Here is a 23,908-nt window from a genome sequence, read left to right as displayed (position 1 = left end):
GCTGTTTTCTTGCGCTCCTTTACCTGTGGCTTTGCAATCCAGCACCCTCCCTTGTACAGTCTCTGGTCCTTGGCTGACTTTGGCTTGAGCCATTTCAGTATGTTAATTGAGCTGTTATACTGTAGCCAACAATCTAATGTGGTTTTGCAGCAGCTTAAACCAATATAAGCACATATAAAAATGTATCTGATTAAAACGTGTTTGCTTATGTAAACTGGGTTGTTCTGAACTGTCCCAAAACCCATTTCCATAATCTTTTGCACAGCTGCTGGAAAAATTTCTCTGAATTATTCTCACTCCTTCAGTTAAGGTACAACCTGAGTATTTGTTTGGATTGCAGTATACAATAACCTTAGAGTGGCACTCTGGTAGCTACTTTCCCTCCTTCCTTAAGTGTATACCTTTCTCTAAACACCTCAGGAGTCCTCTCATATAGTAATTGTCTCTTTTACATATTCCTCAAGTAATACCAAGGGTCCAAAGGTGGTGTTTTTGTGGTGTTTTCTTCCCCCTGCCCTTACTCTTCAAACTCTTAATCTTTGCACATGAAATTGAAATATCTCTGCAGCTTGTCCAAACCCAAACTTCTGATGCATGTTTGTAACTCACTGCTGGTGCAACTGGCTCTGAATGTAGTTTGTGACCATATGCTGCATGTTTATCAATGTTGTAGCATCCCACAGAGCTCTGCCCATGCCTGAGGCATCAGCTGGCACAAGCCTCTTTTTCCTGCAACCGGTTCAACATGCTGCTTTACTTGTAATCTGTATGGCAAGAGCATATAGGTACCTTGGTTCGGCAGCCAGGGCTTGATTTATTGCATGTTGTTTCAAATATGTATTTGACCTTGCATCAGAGAGGTTGTGGTCATCAAAGGAAGTGGAGGATTGAGGGTGAGAAATCAAAATAGCAGTAAACATGGGATATGTAATACTTCAACGCAGCTGTATGCTTATAGAGCCCTGTGGTGTGTCTTTTGTGGTGGGTGGTCCTCTGTCCTCTTGAATGCTGGGCCATGGAGCACTGCCAGGTGATGAGCCTGCCTGGTGCTGGGAGCAAGCCTCCTGCCCGGGAAGTCTTGCTATGAAACAATACGGCATTGCCAGCCAGACTGTAATTACGATGTTACTTCTGACAGCCCTGTTTATGACCAGGACACAGGGTAACACTTGTAATCCTTAGGTATATACATACTGTCCTTGCCTTAAGAAAGCTGGAAGTTGTAAAACTGTTGTGCACTTCACAGTGCAGTGCTGCAGACGTGGTTGGGGAAGCCACTGGTTGTCAGCTTTGCCAGCGCTGTTGTGCTAGGGACAGAGCTCTCTGTGGCTGAAGGTTACACCACACTGCTTCTTGACAAAGCCTCTATTTATACATCGCCTTCACTCCAATTTTGGGCCAGAGCCTAAACATATAGAATGAAGTGGCCTGTTTTCATTGTGTGGTGTTGGTGGTTTTGTTTTAATAAAGTAAACATTAGGAATATTCTTAGCTAATTCTGCCGGCCTTTCCATTACTGCAGTCTGTTTCCAGAGGCTTTGAACTTCACAACAAAAAAGGCAACAAAAGATGATTCTCTTGTTGGGGACTTGGCACAGAGGGTTTTGAACGGAGCAGGCTACAACAGAAGTCTCCCTTCTTTTCCTGCTTCATGCTTAAGTAGAAAAGGGTTAAATGCCCTTAGAGTACCATTACTTTAATATGTGATAATATGTTTCTATACAAGGAATGACTGTCGTGGATCACAACATGCAACAGTAAATATGAAAGCTTCATTAATTTTTCTGTGAGACTTCAGACAAGCGTGTAGATGTCTCTAGAGATGCGTTCTGCCCTGAGTTGCTCCAGGAATGGATTTGGTGGACTTGGCAGTGTTAGGTTTACGGTTGAACTTGATGATCTTAAAGGCCTTTTCCAACGTAAATGATTCTATGATTCTGTGAATCTGGCTGAGGGGAATGGTGGAGAGAAAGGGGGACTGTTTTGCAGGCTTGTGAGAGGTCCTGTTTTCTGCTGAGCTGTGCAGCATGCCTGAAGAGGCCTTATTCACCCACACAGCTGTCGTAGCTTCAGTTTGGCATCACTTTGTCTGCAGCCACCCTGCTGTGAGCTGGCAGCCTGTGTTTGTGCCACACTGGGGCGTCGCGGCTTCCAGTTCCAGTTGCTTTGAAGCAGGTAGAGACGTTTTGCAGCAAAGGCTGCTTTCTGCTTCGGGAAAGACTGGATTCTCATTGTAACCACTCCAGTACTAACTGGGATCATTCCTGGTTATGTACATATGTTATTTCTGATTATTTTTGGTCAGGGGAGCTGCCCTGACCACCATGTGCAGTTCCTATTGTCTTCTAGCTCCCTGTTGTGCTTGAAAAGCAGTCCCAGAGCTTTGCTGCTTTAATGTCAGGGTTTTTTTTACAAGACTAGGTGGAATCATGGCCCATGCAGCTTTTTTTTTTCTTGGTGTTTTTTTCTTTTTGTTTTGTTTCTATATTCATATAATCCTTTATTCTTAATGTATTTACTTTTCTTCCATGCTGCTTGCTGTCAGTAAATATATTGGGAAGGAATTATATTTCCTTCCAGCCTTTGTTTAGCTTGGCTAAGTAAGTTGTTCCTTAAGTCTCCTTTCACAATGTTGTCGTACCTTGTAAGTCAATTCTGTGCACCCATTCTTTGCAGCAGCTCCAGTTAAATCCATTTTCTCGAACTTGGTGGCTGAAGTGACACCCGGCTTTGCAGGTGAGGTCTCACCATGCAAGGAGATTACTGCTTCTTTGTGTCCCTGAAAGCACTTGATGTGTTTTAGGCTTCCGATCTGCCTCTCCCATGGCTGCTTCGTGCTGTGACTGACAATGTATCCAGATCGCTCTTCCCTTGGTGTTCTCCCGGTGATAAGCTGCTCTCTGCCTAAGCAGTATTTGTTAATTCTCATACACACATGTTCTGTACTTTGAATTGCATTTATCTTCTAGTCTTCAAGGTCTTTCAGCTTTTCTGTGATGCCCTAATCTTCCTTTATATTACTGCTTCCCAGCTTGCTTTCCTCAGCATCACTCTTACTTTCAGATTTCTCCTGAGGGGTTTTGGATGTTAACTACACAATAGGTTGTGTGCCTGACAGGCTCCTTTGTAAGTTGCCTCCAGCTTTCACCTCCCTTGTTCACTGTACTGTCCTTTTACTTTCAAGCACATCTCCATTCACCTTAACATGGGAATGGTGAAGTATAAGCTTAATTATCAGTGGGGGGCCCTACTAAAATAGACAAGACAAGATAATGGATCTAACCTACTTAAGAACTGAGTGTCTTGTTGAAGGAAGACATCAGACCGGGGATTTGTTTGCTTCAGTGGAAATAATACTGGTTTTGGCACTGTCAGGTAGCCTGCCTGTCTTCCTGCTGCTACTGCAGTTGTGGGTGGGCCGCCTGTAGGCTTGTGCCACATCTGCCAGCTCGGTACAGTGGTCAGGGATGCCTTAGCACCCCAATGGCATGATGTGCCTGTGTTTTTCTCTCCAAGCTACTGTAGCACAAACTGGCAAACCTCTCCTATGTGTTATTATCTTCTGTTGGTCTCCATATCTTCACTATGCTGTCTCTGAAATCGTTTGTAAAGGCTTGTGTGTTAGTGAGACCAAACTAGCAAGTCTATTTTTGGTATTTATTTATTTTCCCCCTTCTTAAAAGTAAGTATTGCTTTCGATCCTCGCACCATTTGATATTCACTGAACTTGTTAGACATATTGAAAATTCTTTCTGTCCTGTCTCTTTGTACTCGCTACTTGTTTTATCCTCCCTCCCCTTTTTTCCAATTCTTTGAACTTGTACGTATATGGACCTCAAAGGAGTGGATACATTCACATTTTATCAGTTTCTGCTTTGTTTCTGTTGCTGACGTGGTAACTCTCTCTCCCCTGTACTCATTCCATCACTCACCCTGCTTCACCCTGGTGTTTACCATTGTTTTTTAAAACTGGTCTATGGTTATGTCATTATATTTGCTGGCAAATTCGCATCGATACTGGCTTCTAAAAATCTGCCCCTAGCTGTGGCAGAGTTAGATGTTGCATTTGTCTTCTTCCCTGCGGTCTGCATCACTGGTAAACTGCTTGGGTAAAGAGGGAATGGTGGAGAAGCTAGAGAAACCCCCTCAAAAAGTTGATGCAATAGGCTCTGGTAACCAAGGAAGATCATGTAATTCTTCTTCTGAATTTTCTTATGGTGAGGTTTTAAGCTGAGCACACAAACTGTCTGTGTGGCCACTGACAAGATAAGTTTTCCATGCCAAAAAAAGAGCCTTCTCCTTCTCAGAGCAGTACTCCCAAATGTGGGAAAAATCTAATAGCATACTGATCCATGTAGTTGAGATCAAGGCAGCTTTCACTGTGTGGCTGACTCACGGAGTATACTAATTTTCTTGTGAAAAGATTTGTATTACTTGAATACTATTGAATAACCTCAAGTAACTTGTTCTTTCTGGAAATAAATACCAAATGCAGTAAAACTGATTTCCTTCCAGAAAAAAAGGAATCAAGGCTTATAATGCTGAGGGTTATGCACATGCATGTGGTGTGGTTGCGGCCTGGGGAGGGTGAAGAAGACCTTCTCTGGTAGGGCTGTGAGAACTTCCCCCTGACGCCGTGGCCCTTCACCCTCCCTTGGCCATGGGACGAAACCTGCTGTGGCATGTGGAAGGGGGAGGAAGGAGTAATGAAAAGGCCATGTGTAATGCACGGATCAGTGGGGTGCCAGTGCCAAAACGGAGACCTCAAGGAGAAGGGGACACCACGTGTCAGGAGCAGAGCCATTGTGGTGCTCCTTGAGATGAAACGGCTTCCACTGCTACTTCAGGAAGGAAAGAAACTGAAATTTTGCAGCTCTATCCAGAGGAACCACAAAGGGAAAACATCAAGAGGGGGCAGGCAAAGCAGGAGGAAAGGCTTTCGCAGCTGTGGGTAGACAAGTTTGAACACTTTTTCTTGAGAAAAATATTTGTCTAACTGTAGTGCTTTTTCAGTCTCCTTTGTTCCTCAGATTTTTTTTTTTTTTTTTAGGATAATTGTACTAATAATTTTAGGTACATATAAGGAAGGTGTGTTACAGCATCTGCAGCTCGTTGGAGCCAGGTGCCTGTGTTGGGCAGATGGGGAACAGAGCCCAGCCAGGTCAAGGAATTCAAGGAGTTTTGCCACAGCAGCTCACCCACATTGTAGGCTAGTGCAGTCAGGGATGGAGGCAGGCGAAGGGGGGCGGTTGGAGGGTGTTGAAGAGATAGCAAGAATAACCCTGGCGTGGGGGTGATCAAGTGCCAGGAGTCAGCTGAGTGTGGGGAGGGGTGGTGGAGTGCTGAGGAGGAGCAGGGGCACAGCTTACTTGAGGAAGAGCTGGGAATCCCTTCTGTGGGAGATCCCCAAAGTTCATGGAGAGACCTTAGCTGGTGAATGGGATGTTTGTGCCAGGGGAAGCTAAAGCTATGGAGGTGCTGGAGGGAAAAAATGCCTTGGTCCTGCTGGTACAAGAGACCTGGTTGCTTTGTGCTGCTGTTTCATCTCACCCTATTTCTGCTGATTTAGGAGGTCTCGTCCAGATGTAGGATAACAAAAGAGAGCTAGGTTGTGACTCCTCTGGGAGTCCAGAATTAGCTGGCCACAGCTGCTGTGCGGTGGTGCAAGGGCTTAATTTTTAAAAAGCAATTTGTTGTAAAAATGTCAAGTTTTCTAGACTCTGAAACACAAAGTGTTGATGAATAGGGGTATCCCTGTTAAGGAGGAGTGGGAGAGAGAGATGGGGAAGATAAATGAAGTTGAAGAGCAATTCTCTTCCGATCAGCCCACGTGCTACTGTTTTCTTGTGAACTTCTATCCTTCCTCTTTCTCTCCCTTGTCAACCAGAAAGTGGTGCTTTGCCTGACCCTCCCTTCTGCTGCTCTTCATCTGTGCAGAGAAAATCAATTTGAGGAAGCAGGTTGGATGGGGGCATGGAGGAAGAGGAGCATAGCACAGGAGGCTTCAGTATTTTTCTTCATGTGGCTATTCTGGGGAAAATGGCCTACATATTTCTCCTCTGGTCTGTCAAAATCATCCGTTACACTTCTAGAGGAATGTCACTTAAAAAGGGAAGTGGCAGTTGTGTTATCTTTAATCAATTTCTCACCACTTGTGGCAGCATCTTAGATGAAAACCAAATCACTTTCTCTTCAAATTCTATTCTGGAATTCTGCTTCTGTCAGTATTCTGACTGCATAATCTATCCCACTCCCAGAACAAAGGGATTCACCTGATATGAAGACATATGATTTTCCATTAGCAAATGTAGAACCCCATACCTTTTTCTGACTGGATTAAAAATTAACAGACTTCTGTACCTGAAGACCATAGTTATTTTAATGAAACTGAGGGGAGGAGGGAAGTAGAATTGGTAGATAATTTTGGCAGAAAATAAATTAATCAAGCAGACTAAAAGCCCAAACCCTACTGGTTTGGACTCCTAAAGTAAAGGTACAGATACAGAAAAAATAGATTTAGCATCTCTTGACAAGGTGTAGAAAGAAGAGTGAAATTTCCAGCACCTGCAGTGTTTGTTTCCATCCTTCACTTAGAAGTAAACATGATTAGGAAAAAAGAGGCAAGTGAACTTATCTACCAACTCTTCTGCCACACTGTTTTTGTTTAAGCAGAAAACAACAGTGTACTTGGCAACCTGGCTCTTAGACATCCAGAAATTCCAGACAAATGGGTCCACATCGCGTATACAGCAAGTCCAACTTGTTCTGAATGCACTGAACTACTTATGCATGTGTGAGTGAAATGCGCGTGGATGAGAAACCATTGCATTTAGGGCATGCAATTGTCAAGAGCTTTTGCATCAGGCCTGTCCTTTTCCCTCCTCTGCCCTTGAAAAAGAGGGAAGAACCTATTAATTTTTCAAGTCTTAAAAGAACAGCCATGCCAATCCATCGTTGTGAATGAAAGGAGTGATTGTGATTCTGTGTTTCAACTCAACTACAAGTAAAATAAGCAGCCTGGGCTCTTTGGTCTTGTTACCTTTTAAAAATGCTTAAAAATTCTTTATGTTGTATCATAGTAGTGGGTGTTTGTGTTGATTATGTGGAATTAAGGGTCAGAAATCACTTCCAAAGGAATTTAGACCTTGTGGAAGGGGAGAGTGAGGGAAACTGCTTTGTCCACTTCTGAACTGTAATTTGCAGAAGGCAAACCTGAAAAGGCAAATCTTGTTGCTTGTGGGTGTGGTTGGGATTTTTATTTGTTGTCCATCCCCTCCCCCTGCTCCTTTGTAATTAAGTCTCTACCTTAATGGATGTGCTCTGAAGCCCTTGATAATGCTCTGATCCTTCTTAAAATGTGTGCTATAGAGCCGAGGGAGATGAAATACATTTAAGGAGAGACTGATAAGGATCTTCTGGAAGGTACATGATTAATTTTAAAGCCTTCAGCTTCTATTCCAGTGCCCGTAAGTGAAGCAATAAGTGTGCAAATATAATTGAACAGCATGAATACTGTTTCCGTCAAACAAATCTTGTAGCGAATTATTTGTCTGTGCATTGCATTAACCTGGTTAGCTTTGCCTGAGTCAGTCTAAGGAGGGCTCAGCTATCCTTTCCAACAGTGGAGCTGTGGGGACGGTAACTACAGAGGGACAGTGACAAGCAGCTGTCTTCAACCAGCAAAGCTGTTTGCAAAGTGAGCTTCTCTCCCTGGTGTAATGAGTGATTTCTGACTTACGTGCCTGGGGCCTTCTTGTGCCACGAGGTGCTTTCAGCACAGTCCGGGAATTTTGCACAGCAGGTCCAGCACCTCAGTCAGTTTGTGGAGGAGAGGGAGGAAAAAACATACGGTGTTTGTAAAGTCAGTGTGATAACAAGTTAATTAGTGCTCAGAAAAGTGAGGGAGTGTATTCAACAAAGTCTACTGCCGTCAAGTAGCATACAAAACTTTTCCCAGATACTTAGCTGTGTCACCAAGTTTCAGGGCCTTTCTTGGTCTGGTCAAAGACTTGAATAAACTTTTAAAGGCTCCTGCCCCTTTCCACCCCACTGGAACAGGAATTACTCAGACAAAATCCTCTTGTGCAGCAGCAGGGTTATATCAAAGTTCCACGTTTTTAGAATATCACTAAACCAAATATTGTTTGGTAAAGCCATGGTAGGCTACTTAGTTTGGAGCAGGTATTTTGTGTCCCTTATGCAAAAGTGCGATCTTTGAGCTTTTAATATATAGATATGTGAAGCACAAATGAGTCTTTTGTCAGATGAGGAGTTACTTTTGTATTGGATAACAATACAAATTTTGGAAAATACCAGCACTTCCAGGTATTAAATTCTGTGTCCAGAAGTGAACACTTGAACTACAGTTTTTAGAAGTGAATGTACAGAAGGACATTGGGATGTTAATGAAATTGCTTAGAAATCTCCAACCTCTGGAATTTAGCTTAGTTCTGGTAGCTTGAAGTCCTTCCTTTTCTAGTTCCTTTCTTGCATTTACCAAGTCATCATCTGAAGACTAATTTTTTTTCCCCTTCCTTTGTCTCCTGCCACCCCTTTCATTTCTTTAGGTGGTTTCTTGCAACGTTGTGGGAGATTCCGTTAAATTTGTTGTCACTGTCTCACATACTTCACCTGCAGCTGCGGAAGGTCAGTCGTACAGTGTGAAACTGTCTCCACTTCACTTGCAGGTAAAGTGTTAAGTGTTGTTCTCTCTCTTTTTTCTTTTGTTATGTCTCATCTCACAGCTAAGCTGAACCTCCTGTTTGCAAAATGCATACAAGCTCAGCTTAACTCCAGCAAAACATTCCATAATATTACAGTTTCCCTCTGGAACAAATGATAAATTCATAAATTAAGCCACCTCTTTAGGAGACTGTGCATAAGTAACACGTTGGGTACGCTGCTTGTGTATGGAACGACAATTCGCTTGTTTGACTGGCATGCACTCTCAACGGTTAAGTAACTTCTGCCCCCTTAGACCGTCACTTTGAATTTACTTACTCAGAAACTGGTATCATTCTTCCTTTGGTGGGCCTTAGTATGGAGCTTGACCTACAATTTCTTTACAGGACACCAGAATGCTCTCTAATAACTGCTTTCCTATCCACAGCTTCAGCTCTACATGAAAGACAAAGGGGAAGATGTCAAAGTTGAGTGGTTCCTCATTAATGCTGATGAAATAAACTTTGAAATCCAGCCAATAGTGCAGGAGGTCAGTAAGATTTACTTGTTGTGATGGTAGAGAAGACTGGTCTGTGTCCTTTTGGTAAACCCAGTGTAATGCTTTCGCTTAGCAGTAGAAGTGCCTAGAGCAAAGGTATCGGGTGAAGCTGGAAGAGCTGAAGCAAAAATGCCTGTTCCTTTCTGTCAGCTGCCTTTGGTAGAAGCATGGGCAGTTACATGTCAACAGTGCTGTCAAGCTGCCTCGGTGAAATCTACCATGGCTCATCCATCAAAACCCTACATCTCTGAAATGTAGGAACATTTCTCAAGGTTACTGAAGCATTAAAGATAAATCAAATCTGAATCTGACAGACAAGTGACTTTGCAAACATTTTTAATCCCAATTCAAATATGTGAAAAATGTCTGTTCCTAAATACCTTCTCTCAGAGTGCTTCTAAAATAATTTAAAAAAAAAACAATTGTAATGGTATTCCTATCAAAGTAATTACAAAGTTGCCCCTTCCTTAACTTAAATCGGTTTTGAAATCTGGCAACAATAGTTCAGAAACAGCTATGAAAAAATACAATTACTTAAAGAAACAATGGATGATCTAAAAGTATCTTGATGCTTTTGGAATTGCACTTTATCTCAGTATATAAACACTGATTCATCGGGGTTTTTTTACTGGGACATCCCCTAAGCGAGTTTCCTCATGACTCAGACGGTCTTCTGCCTTTGGCTCTTCACGATATATTTTTTTTTGGCACAGATGTGGTTACTTAAGCGTTTCTTACAACAGTGGGTGAAGACTTGCTTGTATTATGTGAAGCTGGTTTTCTGAGTGCAGGCCTCGTTAAAAAGTAGGTTTATTGTATGGTAGACCTGCTCCTAAGCACCGGTACTGAGCGTACCAGATGTAATAATTTATTACCACGGTTTTTGTACACAAACATGTTAAACTCCTAACTAAAGACAGATGAGTCTTTTGAAGTGTGTTTTAATATAGTTTTAATACTGTGCATGCATAGCAGTGTGAATGACCTTCATGTGTTGGGATGGTATGCTGATTATCCACATATTGAACAGTCATTAAGTACTTACTGACAAATGCAGATGACTCTGGTACTTCACAACCTGCTTTTTGAGAGATGCCTGAGTCCACAGCTGCAAAGGAGTTGCAACTTGTTGTGGTTTGCCCACATTCTTAAAATGAGCCAGTTAAGTTTTTAGTAGTTAAGGGCTTTATGTTGACTTCAAAGTTTCTGTTGGCACTTAGGGAAGGGGGGAGGCAATAAACAAAGACCTAAAACCTGTGAGCAGCCTACACCTCGGAAATTGCTTCAGCTTCTCAACTTAAATGTCAGCTTTTGTGTTTTGTTTTTTCCTCTTTTGGAATCAGTATTGTGCATACAAATAAATACCCTTACTTGATTGTGATTGTTGACACAGTGGTTTTGTCATCAGTCAATAATAACCTGTTTTCTGCTGATCACAGCTGGGTGAACCTGAGTTGTGTTTGACAACCTGGCTGACTGGCAGGGCTTGGATGCGGTGACTTCATGTGCTGGTGTGCCCCAAGCTGGCCACGGTAGCTGGCAGTACTCCCCTAGCCCATGTAAAATGCGTTGGTTTAAGCCTTTTTGAGTGGCAGTTAAGCCATTATGGCTTTCCTTGTAGAGGGTGTTGTGATGGAACATTACTTTCCAAGTAAGGATGGCTAAAAATGAGGTTGGGCTGACAGGAGGCTCTTTAACGAAAGCGCTTTCCAAATAACTATGGAAACATCAGAAAATACCGATGAGTATAAGTCAAATGACTTGACTATTGTTGCTGTTGTTACCATGAATAGCAAATGTCAGATTGTGTTGATGTCCAAGCGAGAGGCAGCTGGGATTTTAGAATTTGACAATATTTTTCATCAAACAGTGTTTAGGTAAGGACAGGGGAGAGAAATTACCTCCAAAACAGTGAAAACTAACCATGATTTATTTGCTTATTTAAACAACATTAAGTAATGAAATTTCTGATACTGAGGCTTTAGATAGCTTTAGACTTTAAAAGTAAAAGAGTATTATCTGCAAGTTGTAGAAATCTGTCACTGTCTCTTTCCTTGGTGGTTGTTCGAGGGAGCACAGTGTGAATAAAAGAGTTTCTGTGGAACTGGTCGATGCTGTTGCATGTTTTGAACTGTAGCGACCTGTCATCAAAGGGCACTTGGGTAAGAAGGCAGTGAAACAGGATTTCTGTATACAGCATTCCTGGGATTTTTATCAAACACCCTGAACGTTTCTGTAACACTTGGGTAATTGGGAAGGGGCTGTTATTCCAAGTCTGTTTGACCTGTTGTGCAAGCTGCAAGCATACCTTTAGGAGCGCAGAAGTCATTGTGCTATCATTCTACACCTGAGAAAGGACTGGAGGCTTTAGAAATGACAGATTGCCTCTCCTGCCGAGAGCTGTCTGCAACGGGGGAGTGTGGTGCAGGGTGTCCAGAGTGGCAGAGCAAAGCCTGTGCTCTGCCCTGGTGGCAGAGATGCTGTTGTTTGAGACTTCAGCTGTTACTGCCTCGCAGCTTCGTTGTGCTGTGTGGCTGCAGCAGCGTGTGTCAGGTGGCACTGAAAGCTGATGGTGCACAGCCGTAGTATTATCAAAGCCGCCTGCTTGGATTAGGCCTTCAGTCCCCTGCGGGATCTCCCTGCTGTGCAACTCAGGTGTCCTTGTCACCAGTGTACCTTGTCTTTGCAGCAGGGCCTGTTTGCTGGCCATGGCATGCTGGTTATAGGCAAGCTCCCGTCAGACAGCGGCATGCGGAAGGGTACCTTTTTTCTGCTTTGTGTGATTATTTCATTCTCCAGCTGTTCTGTATCTGCATCTGTCAATCAGTTCCCTTTCCTTTAAAGCCTTGCTCTGTAATAGTGAAGTCTCTCAGGTGAGGTATCAGGTGAGAAAAGATGGATAGGTCTTCTGTTGCTTAGGTCAGGTCTTAGTCTCCTTCTTCAGTCTTGTCTTTAGAAAAGAAACCTCACTGAGATTTCTCCTGCGCTATCTTCAGAGCAGTTGGGTATCAGACTGCCCTTTCTGTGATGGCTTAATTTAAAAATCCATTCCCTGTAGGTAACTGAGCAAAGAGACTTTCCGAGGAGCATGACATGGGAAGCAGGCTTCTCCAGGAGCACAGGGAGGGCAGGGGTGGGTCACCATCTTCATACACCTTACAGTTAATTGTGTGAAGCTGTGTGTCTAAGCAAAATCTGGTCTGTTCTGATCCTTCAGAGATAGTGGTGCTAAGCACAGACTGCCATGAGATTTCTGAATGGACAAACGTACAGGTCAGTCCCCCCAGAGCAGCATGACTGGTATCTGTCCATACAGTGCACTTTGCAGCAAGGTTGAATACTTCCAAGGGATGCTATAGTGTATTTTTTTTTTTTTTTTAGCGTGGCACAGGATTAGCTTCTTCTCAGCTGTTGCAAGCTGGCATAACTCCCATTAAATCAGTGGAACAGTGCCGATCTGCTTATCTGATGACCTGATCTGCTCTCAGAGTGCAAAGCAATACAAAAACTTTAAAACACCATCACAAGATATAAACTGTTAATGAAACTTTTGGTTTTGTGGCTAATAGCTGTGCCTTCCTAACTCTCAGAAGAGCATGTGGCTTTTTCAGTGTATATTTCTAGTTTTCATTTAATGCATAATATAAGAATTTAAGTAATTATTTGCATGATCTCTTGTAACATTTTGTTGGCAACATCAATGATGTCTGTGTCTGAAAAAGTAAATGGTTGACAGCTTTGGTGGTTTCAATATACCAAATTAAGTTTTGCCTTAACTTCTTTCTTCTGAGTTTAGAGAAACGTGATTGTTTGTTTCCTCTTAGGGACAGGCAGCAGGGACGTGTGCAATATCTGAAATGCTCAGAGATGTTTTGAAGAACCTCTTTAGCTCAGTTTCTCCATCTGTAGTGTTGAGTACAAGGCCTACAGATATAAAGGAGGTTCAGGTAAGTCTTAATCCTACCTAAGTCTTTTGACAAAAGTGTCCTTCTGCTTAGTGTTTTAATTATATGTTCATGACTCACAAATAAATAAGTTAACACCATTCAGTGATTGGAAACAAGTGGAATGCATTCTTTGAAACAACGTAGCCTTTGGCAGTGAATCCTTTGTGGTCGTAACTCCCATGTGGCTACCTGTTGATGTTACACCCCATGGCATGTCTGCTTCCCTGTATCAACGTGACAGAAACTAAAAGTACTTTGTATTTGCATATGTGTGATCCCTCTTGTTTTGCTTGCTTTTCACAGAATGTACACAACATAAGCCTTCTCCCTCAGGGCACTAGTCCGCCTAAACCTCCAAGGGCTCATGAACTCAAACTGCTGGTGAAAAACATCGCGGTAAACCTAACTGATCACAGTGCTGCAGGTAATACAGCCCGTGCAATGCTGCTCATTTTCAGGTTGGGTTGGGTTGGGTTTTTTTCCCCTTGTGGCTGAAATAATTTGGAAGCTTTGGGTTACAACCTTCTCTCAAAAGAAGATGTAAGAAATTGCTGTACTCAGAGAAACAGGCTTAGTCATGCTTGTACAAAACTGTGTATGTGTTGGTTTATTTGAGCATTTAGACATCTTGATCTTCTTGTAAACAAATCCATCATTGTTGACAAGAAGTTGAAATGACCATATTTATAAAGTTGCTTGGTTATTTTCTAGATTTTAGCTTCAATTTCTAGAAGTTACCACTTTGGGTGTACCCAAGATGAAGGGCTGAAATCCAGCTCTCCATTAACTGTTAGTGATGACATGGGTTTGGTTCGATATTACCTTATTGTTACAGCTGCTTTTCTTACTTTTGAGTAATTTGCTGATTTATCGTAAACTCTCCTCAAAGGTAGTGTTTTGTTGTCAGGCATTTTTTCCCCTTAATAAAGTACGTCTGTGGGTAGGGGAGGGAGTATCTCTTGCAAGTGGAGAGTGAAGCCAAAAAGGAGGTCACTGCCTAGTGAAGTTGCAGTGTTGTTCTTTTGAAAGAAGCACCAAGCCTGTCTCGCAAGTATTCAGACTTCTTCAAGTGCAAGCACGCCTCCATCACTGATTGAGGCATGAGCAAGCGTATTGCAGATTTCGTCAGCAGTAATACAAATCTGAGGCTCTGTTATTTATGGTCCCTAACAATTCTGTAACAGTCTTTTCAATGGAAGCTTGTGGCTGCTAAATTGGGCAAGGCACTGGTTTTGGATAAATATATCCTACTTACTGTATTCATTTTTTCAGTTAGATATAATATGTTTCTGCCCTAGACTCTTGCATAATGCTGCTTTGGTCATTCTGATTGGAAGTGATTTCCCTAAAGCTTTCTGCAGACTGTTTTTTTAAAAAAACAGATTATTTTTAAAGCAGTTCTGAAACTCTTCGCAGTGAAATGTCCTATATAAATAAAGCTGTGCTGGAAACTATAATTTGCAGGAAAAGTCATTCAGAATTCGTTACTACTCTACAATTTTGTAGTGCAAACTAAACTTTTCAAAACAGCAAATCATTTGGGCTGCATTTAAAAGTCATGAGATACCTTTACGTGCATACAACAGAAGGTTCATCTTATGGGACATCTCTGACCCCTCCCTGAAAATGAGAGCAAGAGGGGACAATTAATGTGCTGTACTCTGGGAACCCAGATATTGGGAGGCAAAATCACTGTTTGATGTTTTAAAAGGAGATGGAGAGATTTTGGTGGTTCCCTAGCAACTCTGGTAGTGTGAACGCTTTGGAACTACGTATGAGAAATAAAGCTTCATAGTGGGGTTTAGGTGTTACACTTGAAATCCAGTGGAAATACTGTGTAGCTGGGAAGATGGACATGGCTTGCTGCCTTTTAATTATTACTCCCTTCCCTTTTCCTGGCCTTGTCTTGCCGCAATAATTAATTATCCTGTTGCAACTCTGAGACTAACCTGCATAGATGCATTGAGGGTTGGGAAGAGGCAGTTGTATGTGTCTTGATCATTATCATCCTATAAACCATGGATGCTGACATGGTTTATAGGAGCTTGTGGCTTTCCCATAGATATGTTAGTTCAGCTGGCGAGTAACCAGTAGCAGAACTGGTCTCTGCTTATAGATGATGCACATTTTTATCTCCTTAGTTTGTGTATGTAACAAAGATTATCCTAGATTTAGTACTATACAGTCCACAGTGTATCATCTAGGGCAAAAGTGATTTCTGCTGTTAAGGAAAAAATTGTTAGCTGTATACAGCAGGGTGTGTGGGGCAGAAATGCTGAAATACCCTGTTCAGTATCAGTTGGTCAGTGACTCCAGTGTAATTTCAGGCAGAGCTATACAGGCGTTTCTGCCCCAGGCTGCTGAGCGCTGCTGGCAGCCAGAGCAGGCTGCAGTGACATATGGCTGGGTTAACAAAAAAACACCCCAGGTTCATTAACTCAGGCTCAGCTCACTGTGAAAGCAGCTAAACTACTTACTCCAGGGTTAGCTTGGATCCCAAATACACAGTGCTTTATCTCCTCTAATAACCTTGCCAGGCCCAAGCTGCTTCTGTGCCTCATCCAGCCCTGATGCACCACTAGAGGACAACTGAGACTTGATGATAGTAAATATAAGCCTAGATTCTTCTGGAGAACTGGAGACAGCATATCTTTTGTTTGCTTTTAACACAGTCGATACTGAGCTTTTTGCTACTTTCCTTGACGTTTTCAATTGCTGGGACTGAAATGGTTTCTTATGCTGTGAAAGTTGTACAAAAGAAATTGTTTTAAGGGGAACACGGTGTGCAAACTATTTCCCCTTGGAGCAGCAATATAACTGCTCTAATATGCCAATTTGCTGTGCTATCAAATTCCAAGATCAAGGTAGAGATAATTCTGCACCAGTACTCTAAAATGCCATGAACTTGTTAAAAACCGCAGTCCATAAAGCCATTGTTAATTAACACCACTGTCAACATTCACTGGCTAGCAGAAAAAGCTTGCTTTGATGTCCAAAGAAACCACTGTGACTGTGGCCAGTAGGAATTTTGAAAATTTCTGGGTTTTTTAAAGCAGCTGAAAGCAACTTTACTCCCTCTCCACCACACACCCACACTGCCGGCTCTTTGCTGTTCATTCTGTCTCCCCATCCTTTTTGATTCTTTTATGCCTGTACTTTTTTACTTCGTGCCAGAATTCAAGTCGGGTTATCATGTTTCACACTATGTAGAACAACAGTGCATAAGACAATGATGCAATCTTGACCATTGCCATTAATGTAGACGGTATACAAACTGAGGGAAGAAATTTATTTTGTGGCAGGTGAGAAAGTGTTTGCAGTAGTCTGTTGCAAAGCACAGTATGTTAAGAAAGGGAGTTCTTCACTTTCTTTTTAGTAAGTGCGCCTCTTGGTGATGGAACATTAATAACTGGATATTATTTTCTTGCCCTTACAGGCAGCACAAACCTTGCATGTATAGTTCAGTTGAATGACCCTATGCAGAAGTTTTCCAGCTCTGTAGCCAAAAATGCTGCAAATCCCTTTTGGAAGGAAGAGTTTATCTTGTAAGTAACTTATGTACTGAGAATACTTTTATAGTAAAGCATCTTTTTTTACTTAAACTATGTGAGGTTTTTCAAAGAAGAATGGCATTTTGAAATACAGCCAGTCAGGTGGCCTTAGAGAAATCTGGAGCTGGTAGGGACCTCAGGATATCTAATTACCTTCTGCATGCATATGAAATCAAATAGGTCTGTAGGTCTTTGCTGGTAGGTATCTGGTTCTAGTAAATGACAGCAGTAACAGGCATAATAAATCACCCTGTGCTTTCATACAGTGCCAGAAAAAAGCACTGGCAAGGTTTTGAAGTCACTTTACCTTGAGCACTGCATTTGAGGAAATCTGATGTCTCTCCATTCCCTTCCCTGAGTGGCAAATGTGAATGTGCAAAAAATTTGACCATCTAAAAGAATGGTGGCTGTGATTAAAAAGGAAGCGTAAAACTAACTGTAGATTTTTTTTCTGTAGAGCCAAGTGGGACTTTTGGGCAGCCTGCACGGTATTCAGTGATTCACACAGCTTCTGTGTATAAGGTCAAAAGTGAGCAGTTCTAAAACTATTTTAATTTCCACTTTCTAGCAGCAGAGCAGAAATATCTGCTAGCTTCTGTATTGTATGAGTTGAAGAAGGGGGAATCACTGGTGGCAGGGTGGACCAGAGGGATGTTTCTCTAGTGGCTTTAAACACACACACACAGGCAGGCAGCTTCCCAGGGGAATGGGGTGGAGATGCTGCCATACAACCTACTGTGGATACTGCTTGGGTGTGTTTTTTTTCTATCAGGATATTAATGTGTGAGGCATTTCACACACAGTGGAGTGAGTCTCTCTGATTCTTTCTGTAGCTTTCCTCTCTCCTCTTGGTTACATTTCTTATATTTCAGAGAGTAATGCTGCTTATTTTCCTGTGACATTTTTCTTCACTGTCTAGTCACAGCCTGACATCTACTGTATCCGTTCCTTAGCTTACAAGGAACTGAGCTTGTATTTGGACCTTTGCCTGTCTGTGCCGAGTGCTTTCTTCCTCAAAGAGTGGTGTACAATTCTGTGTGCTTCTTCTCAACTTGAAGGAGGTCTGTCTGTGGAGTGCACAGACCTTTTTCTGCCTCCTCAGTGCAGTCTGCTGGACTGCGCCTGTCAGTGTTGTGGAGCGTGCACTGCAGAAACAGAAGAGCTGAGGGGAAAAGTGACAGGGGCTGCTTGATTTAAAGGAAGACACCAGGATCGGTCATCACAAGTTGTACAGGACTTGGAGAACACCAGACCTCTCTGCATGTCTGCAGTGGGTGGAAATAATTAGAAATCACTATAGTCAGCAAAGAAAAAATTGGAACACCACCGAAAGGCCTTACCTTTTTATATTGTCTGAGGGAGGTATGTGCACCTGGTTCTTATCCTGCTGTCAAGTGGAAAACCAGCTAGAAAGCTCTCTTCCTACAGACATGCACAGTCCAACGACTTATAAGGTCTGATTTTAGTTACGAGGACCTACAGCTTTTGTGGAAAGCCACAGCTCAGACAACGTTTTTCTGTAACAGTGTGCTGCATCACCATCAAGACTTAAGGATTAACATGATGCAATTTCTTCTCCACAGTGAGAATGGGGAAAAAATGCCTTTCTGTAGCAGCTTTCTATTCTGGAGTATCTCTAAAGTGCTTCAGCCACTGGGGCTGTGAATCACTTCAGCCATCTGTTGGTAGAACAGCATCCGTGCTTGGTGTTGCAGAGCAGACCCGTTCCCAGCAGTTTCAGACAGGAAGTTTGTAAGAATAATACCCTTTCCAACTGAAAGTGCAGAGAGAGGGCAGGCAGGATGTGATTAAGTTGACTGGAATTTGGCCTTGACACTAGGGATAATGCTAGGTTTTCCGCACTGCTTTTCGGAAGTGCATGAGGTAAGCTGGGGGACTTTTACAGAAAAATGATCAAGATTTGGCTGCAAACCTTCTTTCAAGTTCATCCCCATGCCACCCCCCACCCCCCATCCTTTTCTTTCTCCAAAAATGAGAATACGCACCAGTCTGATCACCAGTGTACCGACCACTGTGTCAGGCTCTGCTTTAGCTTCATGGGAAGAGCAGCAATAGTATCATCAAGGTGCTTCCTTTCAAGTTTTGGAGGTACGGGAGAGGATGGTAGTGGCAAAGAAAAGCTTACAACCTGCTACATAGATGGTGTCCCACAGCATCTAATGGCAGTGGGGTGCCTGCAACCAAGATCACACCATCCTGAAATGGAGACGTAAGAAAATAAAATACCTATGTGCGTGCCCTTAAGCTTTTTTGGCAGTACACCGACTGAGAAGGTTATAAAATCAAATTTTACTCAAAGGTTCATCAGTAGGTACCCAGTTTGCTTCACTGTCTCAATTAGAGGAGAGGGTCTGTATCTATTGTGTAGTCCATCTTACAAAGTACCACATATGCCAGTAATTCTGCTAATAGTTCACATCAGTTCTGTCACACAGAAACTAGCTCTTGTTATCTTGCAACATCCTTGAGTCTTATTTTGAAAAAGTAATACTGACTCTTCTCACATAAGGCTGTAACTACTTCTATTTACTTGCATCTATCCTGCTTTTGCAGGACACTTTCCTACTTTCACACAATACCGCACAGCTTTGAATGGGTTGTTGATTGGACCTGTTCCAGCATCTTGTCTTACAAATTTGATCCTGCCAGGAAAAACTAGCCTCTTACTGTTGTGGTGTAGCAGTCAGACTAAGGACCAATATCAGCTTGAAGGGCAGTGTTTGTCACCTACTGGGGAGGTGAAAAGCCTCTGAAACCTTAGGAAATCAAAGTTTCCTTTGGCCATGGTTTTCTGACTGTGATCCCTTTAGTCAGTCTTACCTGAGGTCAGAAAGATACGATGCACGCAGGTTTAGCGCTGCCTGGCTTCGTGTGGGCCAAGAAAAGTTAGGGTATTGGCAACCAGAATGGGAAAGGGGAAAACCTACGTGGAAAGGAAAATCCGCTCGCTTGCAAAGACCTAACATTAGTTTCATTTACTTTACAGTGAACTAAGTGCCAAATCAAAAGCATTGCAGCTGCAAATAGTAGAAGATGGAAAACTGGATAGTAAGTATTAAAACTGAAATTTTTTGCATGTTCAGCTTGTGAGCATTGCTAAATGTTGACATAAGTCCTCTTTTAGTTCTACCCAGCTGTACAGCCAAACAAGAAGCTGTCAGATTTCTGAACCTGCATTAAAGCGTAGATGTCTGCTGCTAGCTTGTCCTGGTAGTGAAATCAGGTATGCCTCAAGCGTGGCTCTAGGCAGCTGGAGGGGGAAAGAACAGCTGTGGAAGAGAGATCAGCTAAAAATAGCCAGCCAAACTTGTATGAAACAGGCAGCTTGGGGAAAATTTATAATGTAAGTTTATGTCTTTAAACTCTGTAAGCCTGTCTTCAAATGTAGGTCCCAGAGTGGAAATCCATGGAAAACCATGGAGTTCTTGGACAACACTGACCTGGGTTAAGTGCTGCCCATATACCCCATTACTTCCACCTGTAGTCATGGACAGAAGAGAGAACATCTCTGTTCTCCTCTGAGTTAAGGTTACATAGAAACCTTGTTTCATTTTAGACTGTAGGCATACTGAGTCTTCCGTATGCTCATATCCTAATTTTTCAGCCTTCTAAACATTAAATGGATCCACTGTGAGCAGTGTTGGTTTCAACTTCAGCTTTCCAGGTCTTTCTGTGGCTGAAGGGGAATCATGAGTGTTAATCCTAAATCCTTCCTTTTCAAGCCCCAGAGGCTGCCTAGCAGTTACCAGGTATAAAACACACTAATTCTGATTATATTGAATTAAAGGTAAAACATGGGGGCTGAAACATTTTTACTACTTAATTCTGTTGTTGCAGTTTGCATTTAGCCTTCAGTGGCAAGGAAACCCCTTCACTGAACTATTGCATTTGGTTTATTTGGAGAAGTGTTACCTTCCTGGTGGGGGTGAGAGGTAGATGGGTGCTGAGACCAGAGAGCACGTTGAGGTGTTTTCATGAGCTTTGTAAACTTGCTGCAAGTACTTCATTACTTGGGCTTTATTGAAGTGATGACACATCATAAATTGTTCTCATATATGCTGCATGTTATTTTGCTGATTTTTTTTTTTTTTTTTTGCTGGAGCTAGAAATAGTAACTGTATTTCACCTCTTGGATCCATTTGCTTTTTCCTTCTTATGTCAGATTTCAGGTTCTTGACACTCAGCTATTTCTCTGTGGTTTAGTACTATCAGGTATGTTCAGCTTAGTTCAGGAAAGAGTTACAAGGTATGGGCCAAAGCTTTTCATACCCAGTGATTAAAAAATATGTGCTTTTACTCATGGTGTCTTGTGATAGTGGACGAAGGCTGGGCCAGTAATTTATTAGGTAATAATAATATATTAATATTATCTAAGCCTTGGCTAGTAAGTAATATAGCCAAGTGGACTGTGTTTGATTTTTTTGTTTGGTTTACTGTATTTATTTTTATGTTTAATAATTTTTATATACAAAGTTGTGCAATACTTTGCGTATGACCTGCGATTATTGGAGGGATTGGGAAGTCAAATATAAGCAAATGTTTAAAAAAAATTTCTGATATGGATGCTGGTTTTTGATTTTTAACAAAAAAATGGGTTCTATATATAGTCAGCAAATGTATATTGTTTCTTGCATAATGTTTAGTCTTGCCTGTACTTAAGCATCTTCAGTAATGGGTCTTTCAAACAATACCAGTAATGTTCCACATCCTATTGAGAGTGTAACTACTAGCCTGGTTTCCTGAAGAAAAAGGTCCCAACTGATTGTATGGAGAATTGTCTTCCTCCCCCTCCCCCCATAACATCTTAGCTGTTCTTTTCCAAAAATTTGAATAGAAAACGCAAAAGTAGCATCATATTTATGAGGAGAGAGCCAAGTAGTGTGAATATAGTATAGATCTCTACTTGTCTTTGAATTTTGCAGAAAACTGGGATTTCATCTCTGAAATTGTGCAGCACTTTGGGTAATGGTTTGTTGCAGTCTAGTACTAATAAAGTAGGGGGAAGAACAAGAGAATGGCTGAACTTGCATTAAAGTTCAAATTAAGAGAGGCTATTCTTAATGATGCACCAGTTTACCAGGAATCCAGAGCATTTTCTGAAATGAAAGATGCAGGTAACCGGTTACAGAGATTGTTCAAGGATCTAATAGTAATATTTCTAAATGTTTTCTTTTCCTTTAAACGTTCTGTGTATACAGGGAAAAATAATGGCCAGAAATAGTGGCAAATAAATAATATTTCATGTCTCCATTCTTTCCTGTTGTGCAGTATTAGGCCAGGCTGAGGAATAGTCATAAAATAGAAAGAAAGCTGTGAAAACTCCCACGTTTCTGCCCCATGGTATAGGACCCATTCTTGCAATTAGCTGCCTGTGTTCTTCCACCTCCTTTCCCATCTTCTCACCCTTAAACATACTGATAGCATGGATATACGCTGATTTTGTAAATTTTATTTCTTCAAGGTCCTTTATCCACAAAGGTGACTGTACCTCTAGACTTGTTCAGGAAACAACCTTCTGGCCAGCAAAGCTTTGCACTGAACAGCAGGGCCGGTGAGAGCAGCCCAGAGCCAGGGCCCCGGCTGGGATCCATTAGTGCAGAGGTACTACTGCGTTTGGATGGTTTTACAGTGGATCTTGTGCTTTGGGAAGTACCTGCAAATGCTCGTCTTCTGCTTTGGACTGTCGCTCACAGCACAGTGTAATTTGTGGGCGAGTTAGAGCAGCATATTCAGATTGCATGGTGTTTGTGTCTATCAAAAGAATTAGTTGTTTGGCTCTTGAACATTAGCAAAAATGTTAAAGGAGTACTAGCTAGAAATATTAGTGTCCTTGCTTGACTGTTCTAAGGCAACATTTTTTGTCTTCCTAGTTCTCTTTTATAGAACCCCATGAATTAAAGACATGGCAAGTCTCTTCTCCAGTGCTGGCCACTAAGATAGAAAAGGATCGCACTGTGATGCCCTGTGGGACTGTTGTCACTACTGTAACTGCTGTGAAAACCAAACCTCGTTTAGAAGGGAGATCATCTCCATTGAGCACAGGTAAGGAAGTCCACTTCTTCCTGTGTTCTCTTGGGGTTATCTGTGGCGACCAGGAGAAGTTGCAGGGGTGGGATGTAAGGAAAGGCATTGTTGTCCAGACTTCTCTGATATGTTGGAGGGGGGACATTATTTGTATTCTTCAGAATCAGAGTTTTTAATTTTCAAGAAACCTTGTCTTTACAAGAGGAGTGGTTAATGTTCCTTTTAATATACACTGTAAAGCCTCACGGCAAAGTGATAATGCAGAAGAACTTGGTTTTGGTGGATGGTTTTCCGCATGACAAAAGTATCAGGCTCTTGGAGTGTTTACTGCTGGCAGACCATCCTGTGCCTTCTAACTGTGATCTGTACTATAATCTCTAATGAAGATCGATATCATGTTGTGACGAAGTAGTTTTTTTCAGTAGGACTTTCAGGAGTAGATTGTCCGATTCTTCTTGGGATAAACACGAAAGCAAAACCTCTAAACAGTCTTTATGTGAAGTCTCACAAAGAGCTACATTCTTTAAAGCTATTAAAGGTGATCTTTTACTTAAGTGGGTGTTGTCTGGCATCTTACAGTAGAATGTTTAAAACCAATAAATTCACACTTCACAGGTCTTTTGGAATCAGGTTACCATAAAGCATGCACTGAGAATTTGTATTAAACAACTTTCTCAAATGCTTATGATTTGAGCAGGTTTTAACATTATAGGTATAATAAATTCTTACTGATTTCATAATAAATGTCTTGAATAGTTTAAATAATAAAAAACCTTGGTCCTCAGATTCTCCTGCGAAAACTCCAGTTAAAGTAAAGGTGATTGAAAAGGATTTCTCTATTCAAGCTATCCATTCTCATGGTGCTCCAGTCAGCAAAACTTTATCGTCTTCAGATACAGGTAATAGAAATGTTCAAAGCTGCTAATGTGATGTGTGATAAAGAATATGTGTGTCTCTGCTGCACATGGGATTAATGTAATCTTGTTAAAATAACAGCAAACCCATATGGCTACTGCCTTGCAACAGGCACTGAGATGTTTATGTTAGCAAGTACTGTGGTTAGGGATATAGCAGTCTTGCAGTAGAAGTCTGTTTTTAATCAGTGATTTTAATTACTAATTTTGAATAAATAACAGTGAGCTGTG

General features: G+C 41.8%; 1 protein-coding gene across 2 annotated transcripts in view; it reads left to right on the top strand.

Annotated features, from left to right (window-relative positions):
* Positions 1-23,908, top strand: part of C2CD2 (C2 calcium dependent domain containing 2) — a 38,539-nt gene that overhangs the window by 4,579 nt on the left and 10,052 nt on the right. For both annotated transcript variants that reach the window (XM_080376703.1, XM_080376704.1), the window contains exons 3-11: positions 8,568-8,687; positions 9,110-9,211; positions 13,045-13,167; positions 13,471-13,591; positions 16,604-16,712; positions 19,726-19,787; positions 22,201-22,340; positions 22,610-22,781; positions 23,549-23,662. In XM_080376703.1, coding sequence (XP_080232829.1) covers positions 8,568-8,687; positions 9,110-9,211; positions 13,045-13,167; positions 13,471-13,591; positions 16,604-16,712; positions 19,726-19,787; positions 22,201-22,340; positions 22,610-22,781; positions 23,549-23,662 — 1,063 coding nt within the window. The remainder of the gene's footprint in view (positions 1-8,567; positions 8,688-9,109; positions 9,212-13,044; positions 13,168-13,470; positions 13,592-16,603; positions 16,713-19,725; positions 19,788-22,200; positions 22,341-22,609; positions 22,782-23,548; positions 23,663-23,908) is intronic.

The sequence above is a fragment of the Falco punctatus genome, assembly GCF_963210335.1.
Source record: "Falco punctatus genome assembly, chromosome: 2".
NCBI lineage: Eukaryota > Metazoa > Chordata > Aves > Falconiformes > Falconidae > Falco > Falco punctatus.
Note: the sequence above shows the minus strand (reverse complement) of the source record. Positions and strands in the feature narration are given on the sequence as shown.